At 36.2% G+C, this 16,306-nt stretch overlaps 1 protein-coding gene across 7 annotated transcripts in view; it reads left to right on the plus strand.

Annotated features, from left to right (window-relative positions):
- Positions 1-13,451, plus strand: part of RALYL (RALY RNA binding protein like) — a 387,048-nt gene extending 373,597 nt beyond the window's left edge. For all 7 annotated transcript variants that reach the window (XM_067290597.1, XM_067290596.1, XM_067290601.1 and 4 more), the window contains one exon: positions 12,502-13,451. In XM_067290597.1, the coding sequence (XP_067146698.1) occupies positions 12,502-12,519 (18 nt within the window). In that variant the 3' untranslated portion in view covers positions 12,520-13,451. The remainder of the gene's footprint in view (positions 1-12,501) is intronic.
- The last annotated feature ends 2,855 nt before the right edge of the window (positions 13,452-16,306 follow it).

Consider the following 16,306-nt stretch of genomic DNA (forward strand, 5'->3'; position numbering starts at 1 on the left):
TGATTTCACTGATTTCAAATACAGTAGATTTATGATGTAGTAATTCAGATTGGGCTCTGGTTAGTGCTTGACTGGAATTTGAAGGATATATTCATAATCGCAGTATTGTGATTTTGTGTTAGCGTGGCTACACTAAAAATAATGAAGCCACACTAGCATTAGACAGGAGTTCCACAATAATGAGTCACCTTTAATGAGATGTCTTGAGAGGCATTTTTATTAAACTGTATCAGAAACAAAGGGTACAGAGACTGTGCAAGGCCCAATTCTGGTCACGATGTAGATTTACTGCAGTTATTTGAACATCAATTAGAGTTCCCTTTCTATTAAGTATATTCAGTAACATTTGTCTCTCAAAGATATTTCACTTCTTTTTACTGTCCTTACTTCTGTCCTTATTTCTGTCCTTTTCCCCACCCTTAATTTTTCCAGACTAGCCCTCTGCATTGCATGTATTCAGTCTATCTCTCTGATTTGTTTCTACTGATAGAGAATTATGTTTCAAACATAAATACCATTAACTGACACGTACAAAACTCAGGATAATCCTCTTTCTGCACTGTTTCATTATGCAAAAATAAAAACATTTTCATATAATAATAGCTATATTTCTTAAGGGAATTGATGCAAAATCCATTTAAATCAATGGAACTAGTATTGTGGCTAAAGCTCATCAAAAACATCTTTCTCTCCTGCAACTAGTTAACAGATAATTAATGTAATTTAGTATCAAAGCTCTGTGAAACAGTGAAACTTTCTTTGCTGTCATTATTTTACATGAGAATTCAACTATGCAAATATTCAGCAGCTAGAAGAATAAGATCTACTGAAAAGGAATAAAAATTTGTCTAATGAACTTAACCGTTTAGGCCTTATGTTACATATCTCAAAAAGTGAAACATGATCAAATATATGATTATTTGATTAGATTAATAGTATCTAATGTATCATTGTAATCAAACTACATTTTTCATTGTCCTTTAAGATACAGTTTTCTTCTGTCAATAGTGCCAGGGCAGGCCAGAGTGACTCTTCAGTTAGCAGTGGAATTAAGCTGATGAGGCATGCCAAAAAGATAAATAGCTACTCTGACAATTTGCAGTATGTTGAGTTATATAGAGTACTACTTAGAAAAAAAGCAGACAAACTTCTAATTAATGATAATGGCTGAAGCAATGTTGTGCTAAAAATCTTATTTAGATTATTTCAAATATTTTTAGTATCCGGCAAAATTTAGCTTTCCTGGTGCACCGAACATTTCAGACTTCACTGAAATCTTGCTTTCAGTATCAGGGGAAACATGAAGCTCTTCATTTCTGAGACAAATGAATAGGTAAAAGATTGTGTTCACTTGATAAATATCAGTGCAAGATGTTTGTACTTGAGCAAGCTAAGAAAGTCATTAGGGGCAGCATACTCGACAAATACTAATGTGTTGTACCTTCCAAAGCTGCAGTAAATCTAATAACCTGTGATGGAAAAAATGCAGAAAGTAATAAAAGCATGTCATGAAATCAAAAATTGTAAGAAATTCCCTGACGTGCCTTTTTGTTATATTTAATATATACAATATCACAGTAGACTTGTTTGCTGTTCACACACTGTTGTATGAATGAGTCATTGGAAGGGCCTTGCTACCACCTCCTCCTTCCCATTTTTCTGGCAGTCAATTACTCAGAGGAAGACTTCCTAAGTGGTGTTCAGGTTTTTAACTAGTTTACTCCTGACTCACTACATAAGAATTTTTAAATTATTTTTACATCATATCCTATACATATCACATGGGAACTTACAGAGAATGCAAGCACTGTTATCATGCACTTTGTGTGGGCTTGTAAAATTCATGAGCAAAATAATTTCCTCATCTTTCACATCTGTCCTCTGAACCTTCTCTATATTATTTAGTGCCCAACTGAAAAGAAAAAAAAAATCTCAGATGCATAAATCTTTTAAAACAGCATGAATAATTTTAAAAATATAATTTACAGGCTTTTAGAATCTTCTGGAGTTGATGCAGAAGAGCTTGAAAGCAATGTAGTTTCTCCTGTTTACCTCGTGTTTAAAATAAAGGACAGGGAGTCAGGAAGGGGGGTCCTACACCCAGCTTTGGCACTGATGCAGCGTGGCAGGCAACGCGGCCTAGCATATCATCTGCGCGTGTGGATACATCTCCTCCTCCTAAGGTCAGACCAGCGTCTGCCTTTGGCACCATAGCTGAAAAATGGGAAAGGAGAATCCCCCAAAGATATGGTTAAAACATAAAAATAATATGCTTTTCAGTCAATAAAACTGTAACTTTTACTCCTCCCTGTTCAGGAAACATTAAATATAGCCTTCAATGAACAGGAGAAATTTTACTTTTTTCACTGCACTCTGCCCATCAGTTTTGTCCCATCTGAATTTTCAGTCATTATTTAACTACCTAAAACTTCTGTTATGAATTATTAGCATGTCCTCTCTTTTTGAGATCTCTATGTAAGGTAATTCTGGACAGGTCCCTTCAGGCCCAGAAGGGCTAATATTAATAAACCCTGCCAGCCATTTCTGATGAAATGTCCAGGAACATACAGCAAGAGCAGGAAATGTTGTGTGTCCTTTGCTGCTGCTGCAGCCTGTCAGTCCCACTGAACACAGAAGAACCACTCATTTTTGGCAGATGAAATGAGATGCATCACTTCTGAGAGAATAAATGGGTATAAAGATTAATTTTTTTTTTGTTTATTTTATTCCCTGAGAAACACTGTAAAAACTGGTCACAAAATTCTGATATTTAGACCGCCTTAGGCAAAGTGAAGTAAGGGTTGGCTAAAACTCAACCCTGCGTAAGGCTATTCCTCACTACTGTTCATTAGCAAATGTCCTGTCAATACAGAGCACTTGCTAGTGTGTGGGATTAGAATTTCTGTTTACTTCTGCACTGTTTAAAATGTTTTAATGTTTTTTCAAAATTTTCTTAGTGGTTTGTGCCAAGCTCATGCACTGTTTTCCTGTGGACTGTTTCTTTGAAAGGGTACCTTGTTTTCTGTATTTTAGGAGTTTTTTTCTGCTGTTCATTAATCCACTGTCAGTAAATTTATCATTATTTAGTATTCATTATTCATTTTTCTGCTAATTTTGCTTTGGGTTGGTGTTTTTTTAGACAGCATTATGCATATATTGTAAGCTTTTAGGTAAGAATAAGGCAGTCATGGTGCTTGATATTTTTGAGACATCAAAATATTTAATTTTAATAGCTCATTTTCAAACTGTCAAAAACAGCTGCTGTGCCTCCAGATTTTTTTTTTTCCCTAAACTGTGAATTGATTCAGGGACAAATAATGCTGTCAGCTCAAGACAAAAATTCTCTCAGACACATAAACAAAATACTTGCCTAAATGACCTGAATTCCTCTCTGATGTAACTTAATTGAGTTTAGTATTTAATACTACTGACCTAATTATGTTTATTCTATCCAAGTAAATCAGAATTAGCTCCACAGATATTGCTAGCCTAAATTAATGAGAGTAAAATCAAATTCTGAGTAAAGTACAGAAATTAGGCTAGTCAAACATTTACCTGTGAGATTCAAATGCATATCCTTTTGGGAGGCTGTTGGTGATAATCCATAAAAAAAGATTTCAACCTTCCATCTGCAATGTGTGACTGGTATAGAAACATCAGATTTAACCTAAGAAACTCACCACTTTAAATACAAAGACTGGTTTCAGTTTCTACCCTTTTTTTTTACAAAAATAATTTTCACTGATTTCAGTGTAGTTACTCTTGTTTCATCTCACTGGTTTTTGGTTTATTCCAATAGGCTTTGGATCGCTTATGGAAGGTGTTGGGTTGTTTTTAGCTCATTAATTGTTCATGACCAACTTTCCCCAGTCCTGTGTAAAGGGACTAGGTATAAGAATAGTAACCTAGTAGTGATACCAAAGGAGCAGTATAAGATACAGTGGGACGGTGGTGAGAGAATGGGTAGGGGACATTGGTGTTCCCTGTGTGCTCACTGGGACACTGAAATTCTCCACAATGACTCAGGCTAGCCATCTGGTCTGTATTTGGCTATGGATTGGAGCCGATCAGCTTAATCCTCAAATTCTCAGATTTAACTGAAATCGAGCAATTGCCATGCATCACACATTTTTCCTGGTGTGTCAGTCTTTGAAAGTAAATAGCTTTAGTTCCCCTAGAAAACACTCATTTCACAGGCTTTATCAGTATGCTTGAGCCTCAAGAATGCTGAACGAAAAACCCTCAGAGGAAACATTTTTCTGTTGTCTGTAAGCCAGAGTGAGTCTTCATGTGAGTAAACAGTGGTAAAGACTGAAAAGCCAAAAGGTTGTTATTTTTCCATATAAAAAAGACAGTAATTTTAAATCTGTTTTTATTTTTTCAATACAAATTGCAGAGCCCCTGCAGTTAGTGACCCAGTTATTCCAAAAGGTCTTAGTCTTTTGAGAAAATATAAATGTGTTACTAAGAAGATTTTCTGCATGATTAATACCAAAACATGAAAGGCAGATTGAATTTATCAGCATACAAGCATTTATGGGCCTCAGAAAAGGGAAATTATTTAAAAGGCGATAGAACTGTAATTGCCATTTAAACAAAAAAGCGATCAGTGAGGAATAAAACAAGCTCAGTCTGCCAAAATGAAGATTTGGAAGTTAATCAAATGCCATCTTAGCCAGTCTGTTATGCTGATATATGTATCTGAAGTTTCCAAATTGTTGTCACTACAGATTACTAAAAAGTACAATACATTCTTATAGCATCTTTCAAAGAGAGTAAGTTTTATTCCAACCCTAACAAACAGAGAATCATAAGCTAAATTCTGATGCTTCCCCTTTGTACGGTTACTCTTATCCTTTCTCTGCCATTAGATGACCCTGCGCAATTTGCATACCATAATGTAACCTAAGTACACCATTTTACTTTGTAATTTTTAGTTGTAAAGCTTTCTGAAATCTTTGTAAAACAAAAATGATATGCATTACTATACACTTTGCATTTAAATTAGTCAGGAAAATACCTAAGAAAAGCTGTTTAAAATATGCCCAGCTTTTCTTCTCTTTTCCATATGTGGTGCCCTTGCTTTCCTTGCCATCTGGTTCATGTTCCCAAATCTAGTCCTTTGAAGGTCTAATGAGTAATGCACAATGACTCTCCATCCTTTATGTTTTAATTGATTGTCTTAATCCATCACACTATTGTGACCAATTAAGTATCTGCTGTGCACCACTGTTAGTCTCATCCCTCTCCTCTTTCCTACTTTCTTCTCTGAGCTTTCCTGGTATATCTGTCATCTCATGCTAAATACTTCCAGCTACTTCCTCTAGTGAGTTCTCCTCCCCCTTCCTTCTCTCTTAATTTGCCTTTAACCTCTCTCCACCTGGTCTCTGTGTTGAGTAAAACTCTGCCTCCAAGTAAATGAAAACTCTCCTGATGATTAGATAGGATATTCTTGATCTCATTACCGTCATTAAGTACAATTTCTTGTTGCTTCATGGGTGCATTTTGTTCTTATATACCTCTGTAAACTCTAATTTGGCAATACTGGGAAAGTTTAGCAAATGCTTTCTTTGTAACTAGTTTAAGGTAGTTCTCCTAGTCCTTCAGTTTCATAAGCTCCTATATTCATATATTTAAAAAATACTACCCTTTTAAAAGTATTTTAAAAGTGTAGATCTGGCATAGGGTACAAGTTTTAGTAGTTCTTTCATACATTAAACTGTGTGTTCAAACCTGCACCCTGGGCATTGGTAGGACTGGAACTATTGTCTTCAGCATTAATGCTAACTGGATCACCACCTCACACTGCGGAATCCCAATTCACATGGAGCAGAGGTTAAATCTGTAAAGTTCTATTCCATAACTTTTTGACAGAACTCTGCAGCCTAAAACCATTTCATTTATAGCATTCAGGGTGATCAAGGCTCATTCTTACAATGGACCCTGTTAGAACACAATTAGTCTTGTGTTGTATGGAACAGGCTGAATCTCAAGAAGCAGAAAGACCTAGCAGTCTTCAATGAGAGTCATATGTCCTGGAATTTGCTATGAATATCCACTCATACTCTAGGTTAAAGGAATGGGGGACATTTTCCCCCTTACTATATTTGGCACTGGATCCCGAGAAGATACTGAGCTGCTCTCAAGCCACGGTGGAGTGAGTTGAGGGTACTCTGTGCATGGCATGAGTGAGTCCTTACTGTATTTGCTTAGGCTTTCATGGTGTTCTTATTGGTAAAATGAAGAACTACGCTGACCCTGGAAAAAGGTAGATTTTTTTTTTTGAGAGAGGCTGATTACAGTGTTTGTAAGTGGAGACCTGGATCAAGAAGTTCATCAGTCAAAGGCTCTGCACAAAAACTTTATTGTATTATCACCAATTGGAGCTATTTAGTTAAACTATGTGTGTGTGAAAGTGGAGCGAGGAGATCTCCGGCAGCAGGCTAATAAATGAACTTATCAAGTTGGTTACATACTTTACCCACTCTCACATCATTCCATCAAAAAGAGAACATAAAAAGGAATGATGGTGGGTGGGAACATGGCAGAGGTACCACCTTTTCATCAGTCTTGTTTGGAGACCCCTCAGCCCACCCCAGGCTTCCCAGCCGTGTTCTGCAGAAAGTCCAAAACTTCATCCTGCAGATCCCCCCATTGTCACCTCTCCACTGCAGTACAAGCAGTCCAGGGATCCCAAACTAGCTGTCCTTATATCCCCTGACTACTGCCATTATTTCTGCTCAGGGCAAAAATACCTGCTGGCCAGCAGCAATGGAAACACAATGTCTAGACAAGTGTGCACAGGGGCTACAGGATGGTATGGACTATCAGCTCCAGGGCTCAGCTCCAGCGCAGCAGCTGAGTGGGATGCAAACTCACAGGGTAGGATGAGGTGGGCAAAGGATAGGTTCACTTTTCCCCTTCCTCCTTGCTGCTATCACAGTGCCTCTCAGTGGAGTCTCCAAATGACCATGGTGCCTCAAATCCCAAAGTCCTTCAGTCTGCTTTACACCAACCAACATCTCGGTGGCAGTATATCCTCACTGGCACTCTCAAAATACTAGGTCCTGTCTCCACCACCACAACCAACATTATTCATCACAAAGCTGCCTACTCAGAACTCTGGAAAAGAAAAGACATGTGGGTCTAGGGGGAAAAAATGGGTTTATGATAGTCCTATCTCATTTTTTCTGCTGACTTTTACAGGACAAGCAAGTAAAACAAATCATTTCAATAAAAGAGATAGAAGTTTGTTTTTGCTGATGAGTTAACCAGCCACTCTCACATGAGTACTAACATTTCAAAGCAATTAAACTGTTCACTGAGCAGAGAAAGGATTCTGTAGTATTTTCAGCAATTAATGTATGATTGACAGAGTACAAAAAATAATGATTAGGTTTCATCATTTGAGGGGAATTTTAAAGAAGATGCAAGTGTTTTTCTTAATTATTCTTTATTAATATTTATCAAACTATTCCTCTTATTTGTTATATTCTCTCACTAGCTCATTTTAAAAAGTTTTGCTTTAGTGCCATAATTTTGTCTATGTTCTACATACTGTTACAAATGACAGTACCAAACCTGTAGTTCACATTCATGTTCCCTCACTAACCTCTACTGAACTGAGCATTTACAGCTCATCCAGACATTCTACTAAATCACCTGTATAATTCTTTTACTTAATTTGAGGTTCCACATTTTAAACCAAGGGACAAAGTGCAAGGTGTATTTCTAATGAACACAACTGCGCAATCTATTCAATGGCTAATACAGATTCAAGACCCTCTGATAAGCCCTGGCATTACTGTACAGCTTTGTTGCTTGGGAATTTCCATTCATGACAGTGAATGCTATGTAAAAGCCTAAAGAAGCACGTGTCTCCATGATACCATAAAGACATAAATTACTCTTCCTTGCAGTCTATGTGAGCTGGCTGCTCACAGCCTGAGCTCGACCCAGCAAATAAACAAAATGACAATTTGCACTACTGCTTTGTGTAATGCATCCTGATTTTTCTGATTTTAAGATCCCAAAGAGGGATCAATGTCTGGATCAATAACGGCTCACCAGCATTTGGATAAAAAAATAAAAAATAAAAACTGCTTTGCAAGTAGACTGAGATTTTCACCTCCATAACTGTCCAGACAGTACATTTCATAATCAATAAAATTTATTAGAGATAAAACAGCCTATGCCATCCTATAGAAAGTAATAGTGGCTCCTGTGTACTTGGAATCAGTAGTCTCAGTTGTACAGATAACAATATAGGAATGAGCATCAGATGCAACCAAAGCAATTGCGCTATGATTACATTCTGGGGCAGTACGAGTATTAGGACCAGTATTGTGAGTGAAAGGACAGTGTAGCAGCTGCATTTTAATGGAACTTCCAGTGTTTTTGCAGAAAGCAGTGTATGGGGATCGTATGAACCACAGGCAAAGTCTAGCCAGATACTAGCAGCAGCTTGGAAAGGTGCCAGGCATTGAGTGCTCCCCCCCCTCCCCACCACAGCAGGAGGACAATAGAGGCAGAAGGTCAGTCTTACCTGATACCAAGCAATGGTCAGAATTAGTTGGATGTGCCTCCCTTACAGCTGTTAAACCCATAAGTCCAGTGCTGATAATGAGTCCTGGCAAGGAAAAAGAGTCAGGAGAGCAAGATGAAGGATATTTGAGGCTTTGGGTTTCAGGTTCATGTGTATGTGTGCACAGTCATCTGTCTGTCCACTGTTTTAGATGCAAATTCAGGGAATTTCTAAGATGAATGTTGTCATGAAAACTGTTGAAAACGGTTGCTTAAAAGCAGATGCATTTTGTCACATTAACATCTTGCATATACTTGTTGGGTGCGCTTGCTGCATATAATTGTTACGGGGTAAACAAAACAATAAATTCTGAAACATCTGTATTCTGTGGGACATTTCTCTAAATGTTTTCTTAATGTTAATAATTTCTTAACTACAAGAGAAGATGTTAATTGTGTGCATCTTTTGTGTCATTTAGTCATGGTGCATTCTTAATACTCCCTGTCAAGACCATATGCATCTAGGTCTGGAAGATAAGCATGGGAAAAAAAAGTGCAACACACTTTTCCAATAAACCCTGTCAGAAGGAAACTACAGGGATGTATAGGGAGGAAGGAGCATATCTTTATTGTTTACCCTTTTTTAGAACAATAAGGAACAACAAATAAGCCAGAGCAGGGAAAAGGCCGAGTTCTGTCTGGATCCAGTTAGCAGAGATCAAAACTCAAGACTCCCACAGAGAAATGAAGCACCTGGATGCACATAGAGATCCTCTGCCACAGAAACACTGGTCAGCATTACACCTTCCAGCTATGTTTTGGGAGGTTGTGGGGCAGGGGGATGGCCAATCAGGTCTTTAAAAAGATGCCTTAGAATCTTTACCATATATCAAGCTTGCCTCCTCATAAAAGACTTTTAGACGAAATACAGCAGTGCAAACTATTTAAATTTGCACTTGATGGCTATGAAGCAAAGAGCTTAGACAGGATGGTCACCTGGCAGATGATCTGGTAGGGAGGCTTTCCCACAGAAATGTCCGCATCCTGCAGGGGATTCTTAAAGATCTACAGCTGTAGGGACAGAAATTATCTAGGCTTTGAGACGAGGTAAGTGGTAAAACCACTAAATCTCAAAAAGACAAGAAGGAAAACTCTAGATTTTTACTGAATTTTGTTCTGATTTACTCAATCATTTTTAGCAATTTTATTTTGAGACCCATTAAATACAGCAGCACTTTCACTTAGTCCGGTGTTTAATATTTAATGTTAGCTTTCCAAAGTTATATACATTATGACAGTGTAAAGTTAAAATTAATTGAATCTAGTACAGTTTGAGTCTAGTAAAAATGCTAGAAGGATCATACTCTGACTATAATAACAGTAGCAATAGCATTTCTGAAAGACTGAAATACAGCGTTATGCCTAAGAAGAGTGCTTCCAGTAGCTCATGCTTAAAAAATCCCAGCTATATAGGGAAGAAAAGAGCAGAAATAATTTCAGGTGGAAAATGAACCAATAAATATTCCATAACCTGTCTCCATCTTTTTTCAGAGATTATGATGGCAATTAGGACAGTATATACTGTTTCTTTGATATTGTCTGCAGCTGCCAAAGCTATATGTTCAGTTTGGCTATTCGATTCTTAAAATGCATTATGTTCAAATCATGCTTTTTAAAGTGGTTTTCTGTTAGAACTGCATCAAATGAAAGCCATTTTGCTGGCTTAAATGTAATTCAGTTCATCCTTGTTGTGTCAGGATGTATTATATATATATAACTGGAAGGAAATGAAAAGATTAAAAAAACATTAGTCATCATGAGTTTTTTTTTTCAAATATCATCAACGCTACCATAAAGCCAGCTGATAAATTGCACACTATTCAGAAGAAAGAAATAGAATAAAATTAGTATTATATTACCCTAGATTAATCATAGCCCTGGGTTACTGTCATTCTATGGAAAACAGAAGCTTGACTATTTTAGATTTTAAACTTTGTTCTCAGCCTTTAAGATTATTTGCCTTAAGAGGCAAATAGCAAACCTATGTATTGAACACAAAATTTTTGGCTGGTGTGATCAGTAAATTTTTATCATTGTTTCTAAATGACAGCAAAACAGCATTCATGATTTGAAGCCAGATGGTTAGCAATAATACTTCATAACAGTAACCTAATGAAGCTTTTTAGTGCTGGTGACAGGTAAATGCCTGAAAGGTTTATGGCAGAGAAAAAGCTTCGGTAAATAACTTGAAAATCAGTCTCTCTTCTTCCTTGGATAATTATTGCTTTTTATAATAACTTAATGGAACAGCAAAGCATAGGTGAAGAAAAGGCTAGAAAAGAAGAATTCTCTCTAGAGCTAATAGGATGTACAGTGGAACCATGGCCTTTTCTTTTTGTTCTTATAAGATGAATAGCTACTTAAGAACCATTAGGTCTCTCAGACTTAAGGGAAGGATTTAACATCTTTTTCATGTAGTTAAGTCTATCCAGGGACAGGAGCTAAAAAGTGAGAGACATGAAGACTTTTTCTCTGTGCAAGTAGAGAATAATAGTTTTATGATGTTTTAACTGAAAGAAGAAAGTACTGGGATCTCTCATGTGATCTTTTCTTCCCTAATCCTGATTACCTGTGAAGGGTAAAACCCAGAAATCTCTGCTCCCTTTGCAACGAGGGGGAAATCTGATGGCTCCATGGGGAGACAGGAGACAGTCCTGCATGCACTCTGGTGTTTCCACTGAAACCTTCTTCAGTGGTAAAGTAGGTTTTTGATAAATGGAAATTTTAACCAAAAGCATTCCCTTTTTTCCAGGGAAGAAAAAAAGCAGACTTAAAACTCACTGATGGAGGGGGAAAGTTGGCTGAAAAGAACATCTGGAAAATTTTCAGGTTTTGACCAGAAGTGCACAATGTTTTGTCAACTGTTTTCAGTTTCAGCCATAGAAAATAGCAAAACCCCTCCCCGCCCCAAAAAAAAAGAACTGAAGAAATTGATTGAAAGATTTTTTTCTACCAACAGCAAAAAAAAAAACTTAGGTTGAAAATTTCAGTTAAAAAAAGAAACTGTCTATTTCTGTTAACATTTTCTACTTCAGTTCTCCAAACAGATGTTATCAGGAAAGTGTTGTCAGTTTTTCTGTTGGTAGGTGAAGCTGATATGTCTTGTGCTCCCCTGCAGCATCACTGAATGACTAGTTGAAGCTAGTAGTATTAATGGGTCTCATACCAGGCCACTGAGATTTTTAGATGCAATCTGCCTCAGGCCTCTGCTGGAAGAATGACCATCAAAAGTGTTGCTGACACTGAATTTTTACTGTTTCAAAATGTGACTGGTAAAACAACAACATAAATCAAAGAATATGGCAATTAAAGCCTAGAGCATGTGAACAACAATAATAATAAAATAGGCAACGTTAAAAGGAAAGCCACCGAGGACAGATCCATCAGCCCAGTAACGATAAGTGTTGCTGAAAGCACACAGCCAATGTAAATGGTGCGGAATAAGGTATATAAATAGTATGATGGAACCAAAGCAAAGAATTCTACATGCAGTTTATTTAGATTGAATGCTATTATGCAAATAAAGCATTTCATTGCAAAGCAGCTAAGATGCATTCTTCTATCTTCTGCTGTTAAAATATAAAGTATTCAGCAGTTGTTAGCTTAGCATTATTGAGGGGAAGTATACTTCAGCCTCAACAGCTCTCCTCACTTGATTCAGTGTGGTTAATTTTGGGCAATGCAATTTAACTGAGGACTTCTATATAGTCCTGATTATCTACTGCTGCAGTTGCTTGACTTTTCTTTTAGCTCACAAGTATTTAGGTGTCAAAGTCAGGTATTGAGATTTGCTTCATTAGTGAAAAATTCCAGCCATAGTCCTCTTGCCTCTTTTCCCCTGTTGTCTTGGCTTTCTTTTGAGGTTCTGCTAGAAGAAATTCTGTGCCTTCATACTAAAGCAAGCATTTCATATCTCAGTTTCTACAGATCAAGTGATGAGATGTCATGTGTAAACCTCCTGGAGGCTGAGAAGAGAAACTTCCCCATACAAAATTGTGAACTGCAGTTTCTTATGGCTAGCAACACCTTTGATTCAATTTGTATGAAAACTCAATGTACTTATTAAAATGGACGTTATTGTTCAAATATTAGAATTTCCATTTCTTATATGTTCTAAGCTGTACAATTGTCAGATTTTTATGGTTTAGATTGTAAATGTGTTTTTCTCTGGCTAATTATTGGTATTTTTTTTTAATTTTGATGTCTTAAAGGCCAATGTATGTATCATAATAATATGAAGGACATATTTAACAAGTGTGAGAAACACTGCTGTATACAAATGTATATTTGTAAAAGCTATTTTTATGATTAGCATGTTCTACTGTTTTATCATATTTAAAGTCAGCTGATATTGCACTTCTTTGTTTACAGCTTAATTCAAACAAGATCATTGTTATAATCAGTGTCACAATTAAATACGTTGAATGGTATTTTTCATTATTTTATTTATTTTATTCCTCAGTTGAAATAATTACATTTACTAACAGGGATAGCTGCTAAAAAGTAAAACTATCAAAATATGAGAGCAATTCCTGGAAAACTGTAAATTGAATGCCCTTGCAAATCCCTTTCTTCAGAAAAACACTCTGTGTGATGCCATCCGCTAGCACAGTTCTTATAGCTGTACCTGCTAGTCTCTCAGGGCAGTTTGTTGTAACTATATGGAAAGGTTACACAACAGTTAGTCTCCCATTGAGCCAGGTAAATGACTTAAAGACTGCCAATACCTGAGAGCTTGAGTTAGCTTACTGATAACCTTTTGTTTTATTTTCCGGCAGTAGAGTCTTTCCACTCCTGAACCCCTAAAGCACTCCTAAAAGCTTGAAAGTGGAATAATTAATTATTGCAGATGTTGTAGGGGGAATCTCAGTATAGAATTTCTTAATAAATCATATTTCCTTTCAAATGGAATGGATGCATTATTTCTCTTGTTTTACTCAGATATGAAGTGTATCAAAGCATACATGACATGGGTACAAGGTTTTCTTCTCTAATGAAAGTACAAACTTGTTGGCCATTCTGAAGCTAGGCCTACATACTTTTACAGATGATGTGAAACAAGGAAGACATATTTACATCCTTATATGAGATGTACTCCTATATAGGGAGACATATCTTTAAAGTGGTTGCAGAGAAAAAGAATGACATGAAAACAACAGCTTTCCAAGAGACAGAGACATTAAATTAAAAGTACCTTACCCAGTCAACTGGAGCGTAGTTGTGTGTCAGTCTGGAATGGGGAGTTGTGACTTCCACTGATATCCATGTCCTACGGTATCTGGTATTTCATCCAACATCCAACAAAGATGAACCCTTGTCTTGTCCTTCTAATTATTCTCTGTGGGCTGAAAACAAAAGAAAAAATAAAGGCACCAGTGAGTTTCCTCAATAAAACAAATTTTTAATTTCTGTAAAAAAACATATGTTTGTGAGATGTTGAGTTCACCATAAAATAATGGAGGTATGAGGAGGTGGGAGCTCAAGGACTCCAGTCAGGTTTCCAGCATGGGACCATCATCCAAAAGGACTGATACTCATCGAATGTCTGGGAAGAAGACCATAAGTTTGAATTTAATTATCTATTAATGCATGGGAATTTGCTTCATTAGAAGATTATGTAACATAGTACTCTCAGTTGTGTTTGTGCATCTTATATTTAGCTTGTCTATAGTCTGTGGAGCTACATGAGTTTACCTGAGAACTGAGTATTACCTAGCTATTTAATTAAGGAAGTTCCTTATAAGCAGTTATGTCTGAGCATAAACAATTGTAGCTTCACAATCTACCTAGGGTGACATTCCCAGAAAAGCACAAGAAAGAAGCATTACTACTGTGTAAGTGAAATACTAAGTCAAATTAAAGTGTTAGTTTGCCTCTGACTAATATCCTGCCTATTTTAAAATGAAAATTTCCCTTTTTTTTTTCATGGTAATATTGAGACTTATGATGGTTGTGGTGAAATATTTCTCCACTTTCTATCCATTAGGTTATTATCATTTTTACCTGCAAAATGCAAAAAAAAAAAATTCTCATTTTGGGATCTCCCATCTTTGTCTAACAGTTAAAAAAGGAAGCCCAAATCTTAGCAACTCATTAGGTATTTTGCCTTAGTAAATATTTAAATTATATAACTGTTGGATGTCTTAAAAGATGCAGATCTTTATCTAACAGTTCAATTCTGATATTGGTGTTAATAAACTACATATAAGAAACAGCTAAGTGTATCACCTCTTCACCACCTCTGTTCCAAATGAGCTGCTAATCACAGAAATGCGCTGTATTAGATTTTTACAAATTCTTTTCTGCCATTATCCTTACTTTATATATTTAAAGAAATGATTTTGCAGTCTGGATGTCAAGGCTCTTTCACACTACAGTTTAAGTCCTGAAAACATTTTGAATGCAAAAAGACCTCTGTGATGAGATCATTCGGTACTATTTCATTTGTAAGCCACAAACTTGTGCCCTCCAGTCTATTGCTAGCAAGGCTTCTTAATAGCATGTTTGACTCAGACAACTACAGAGAATGCTGGTAGCTTCAGCAGAGCTTGAAATTTCTCTGCTTTTCATGTATGCGGTATGCTTAGTGTTGTTTGTCATCACCACGTATACTTGTTTTACGTGGGTTTTGTTAGTTTGTTTTAACATTGCTCATCCTTTGCAATATTGAAGAATAGGAAACAAAGGATCTTGTCAGTCAATCTGGCTTGTCAACAATCCTACAAAATCCTTTATATACAGTCCTGAATTAAACCAATTCATTTTCTACACAGACCTACATGCTCTGTGTTTCAGATATCTATTTTAAGCCTGTACAGCTACATGAATGAAAAACATTTGCTAAAAAAGCTTTACAGTTTGGATCAAGAAAAAATATTTTTACTTTTGTAAACTCTTGTATTACACATTGTTGCTGGTTTGGTTAGTTTTCTGTGTAGAGCCATTTTTAGTTCTGAAAAATCATTGTACTTAAACTATGTAGATAGCTACAATCTTGTAAGCAGTCATATTTTTAATAGGTAGTACTGAAAGTTAGAATTAAAACATTCAGGGTTTGCCCATGTAGACCAGATGATTTATGGTTCATGACTTTTCTTTAAAATGCTGTAACATAATTTTTACATGTCTGTAAATAAATATTTTCTCTGATTTATGCACTAATTCCGTTTTGTAATTTCTTTCGCTAAAATGTGACTCTAAGAAACTTTCAAGGAAAATGTATTTCTCTTAGGGGAAAATATAATTTAAAGTTCGGAAATACTGCTGTGCTTCACAGACATTCCAAGCAGAACAAGCAGAAACAGATATCCATAGTATCAAGATTATTCTTAAGTGAATAAGAAGCAGAAAAACATGGTAAATACTGCTCATTTTAACAGTTTGAGAAAATTAAATACTAGTGCTGTATTAAAACTGATTGAGAAGATGTGTTCCTCAAGAGAAATAATGATTCAGTTTATTCAGAAACTTACTTGCTTTCTTGGAAATATTTGCACCTGGGGGAAAAAACAAAACAACAACAACAAAAAAAACCCACAAAAAACAGTGACAGAGCGAGAGAGGTCCAGTGGTGAAGTTTCATAGAATTTATAGGAACGAGAAGACAAAGTATCTGTAGAAACTATTCTAAAATCTTTGAACTTTAATGGGAAATACTAAGCTCTCTGTGCATTTTTACACATCTTGGAAGTTTCTAAGTTTTATATGATATTATTAAAGCAGC

Source organism: Apteryx mantelli, chromosome 2, assembly GCF_036417845.1.
Source record: "Apteryx mantelli isolate bAptMan1 chromosome 2, bAptMan1.hap1, whole genome shotgun sequence".
In the NCBI taxonomy this organism is placed as follows: Eukaryota; Metazoa; Chordata; class Aves; order Apterygiformes; family Apterygidae; genus Apteryx; species Apteryx mantelli.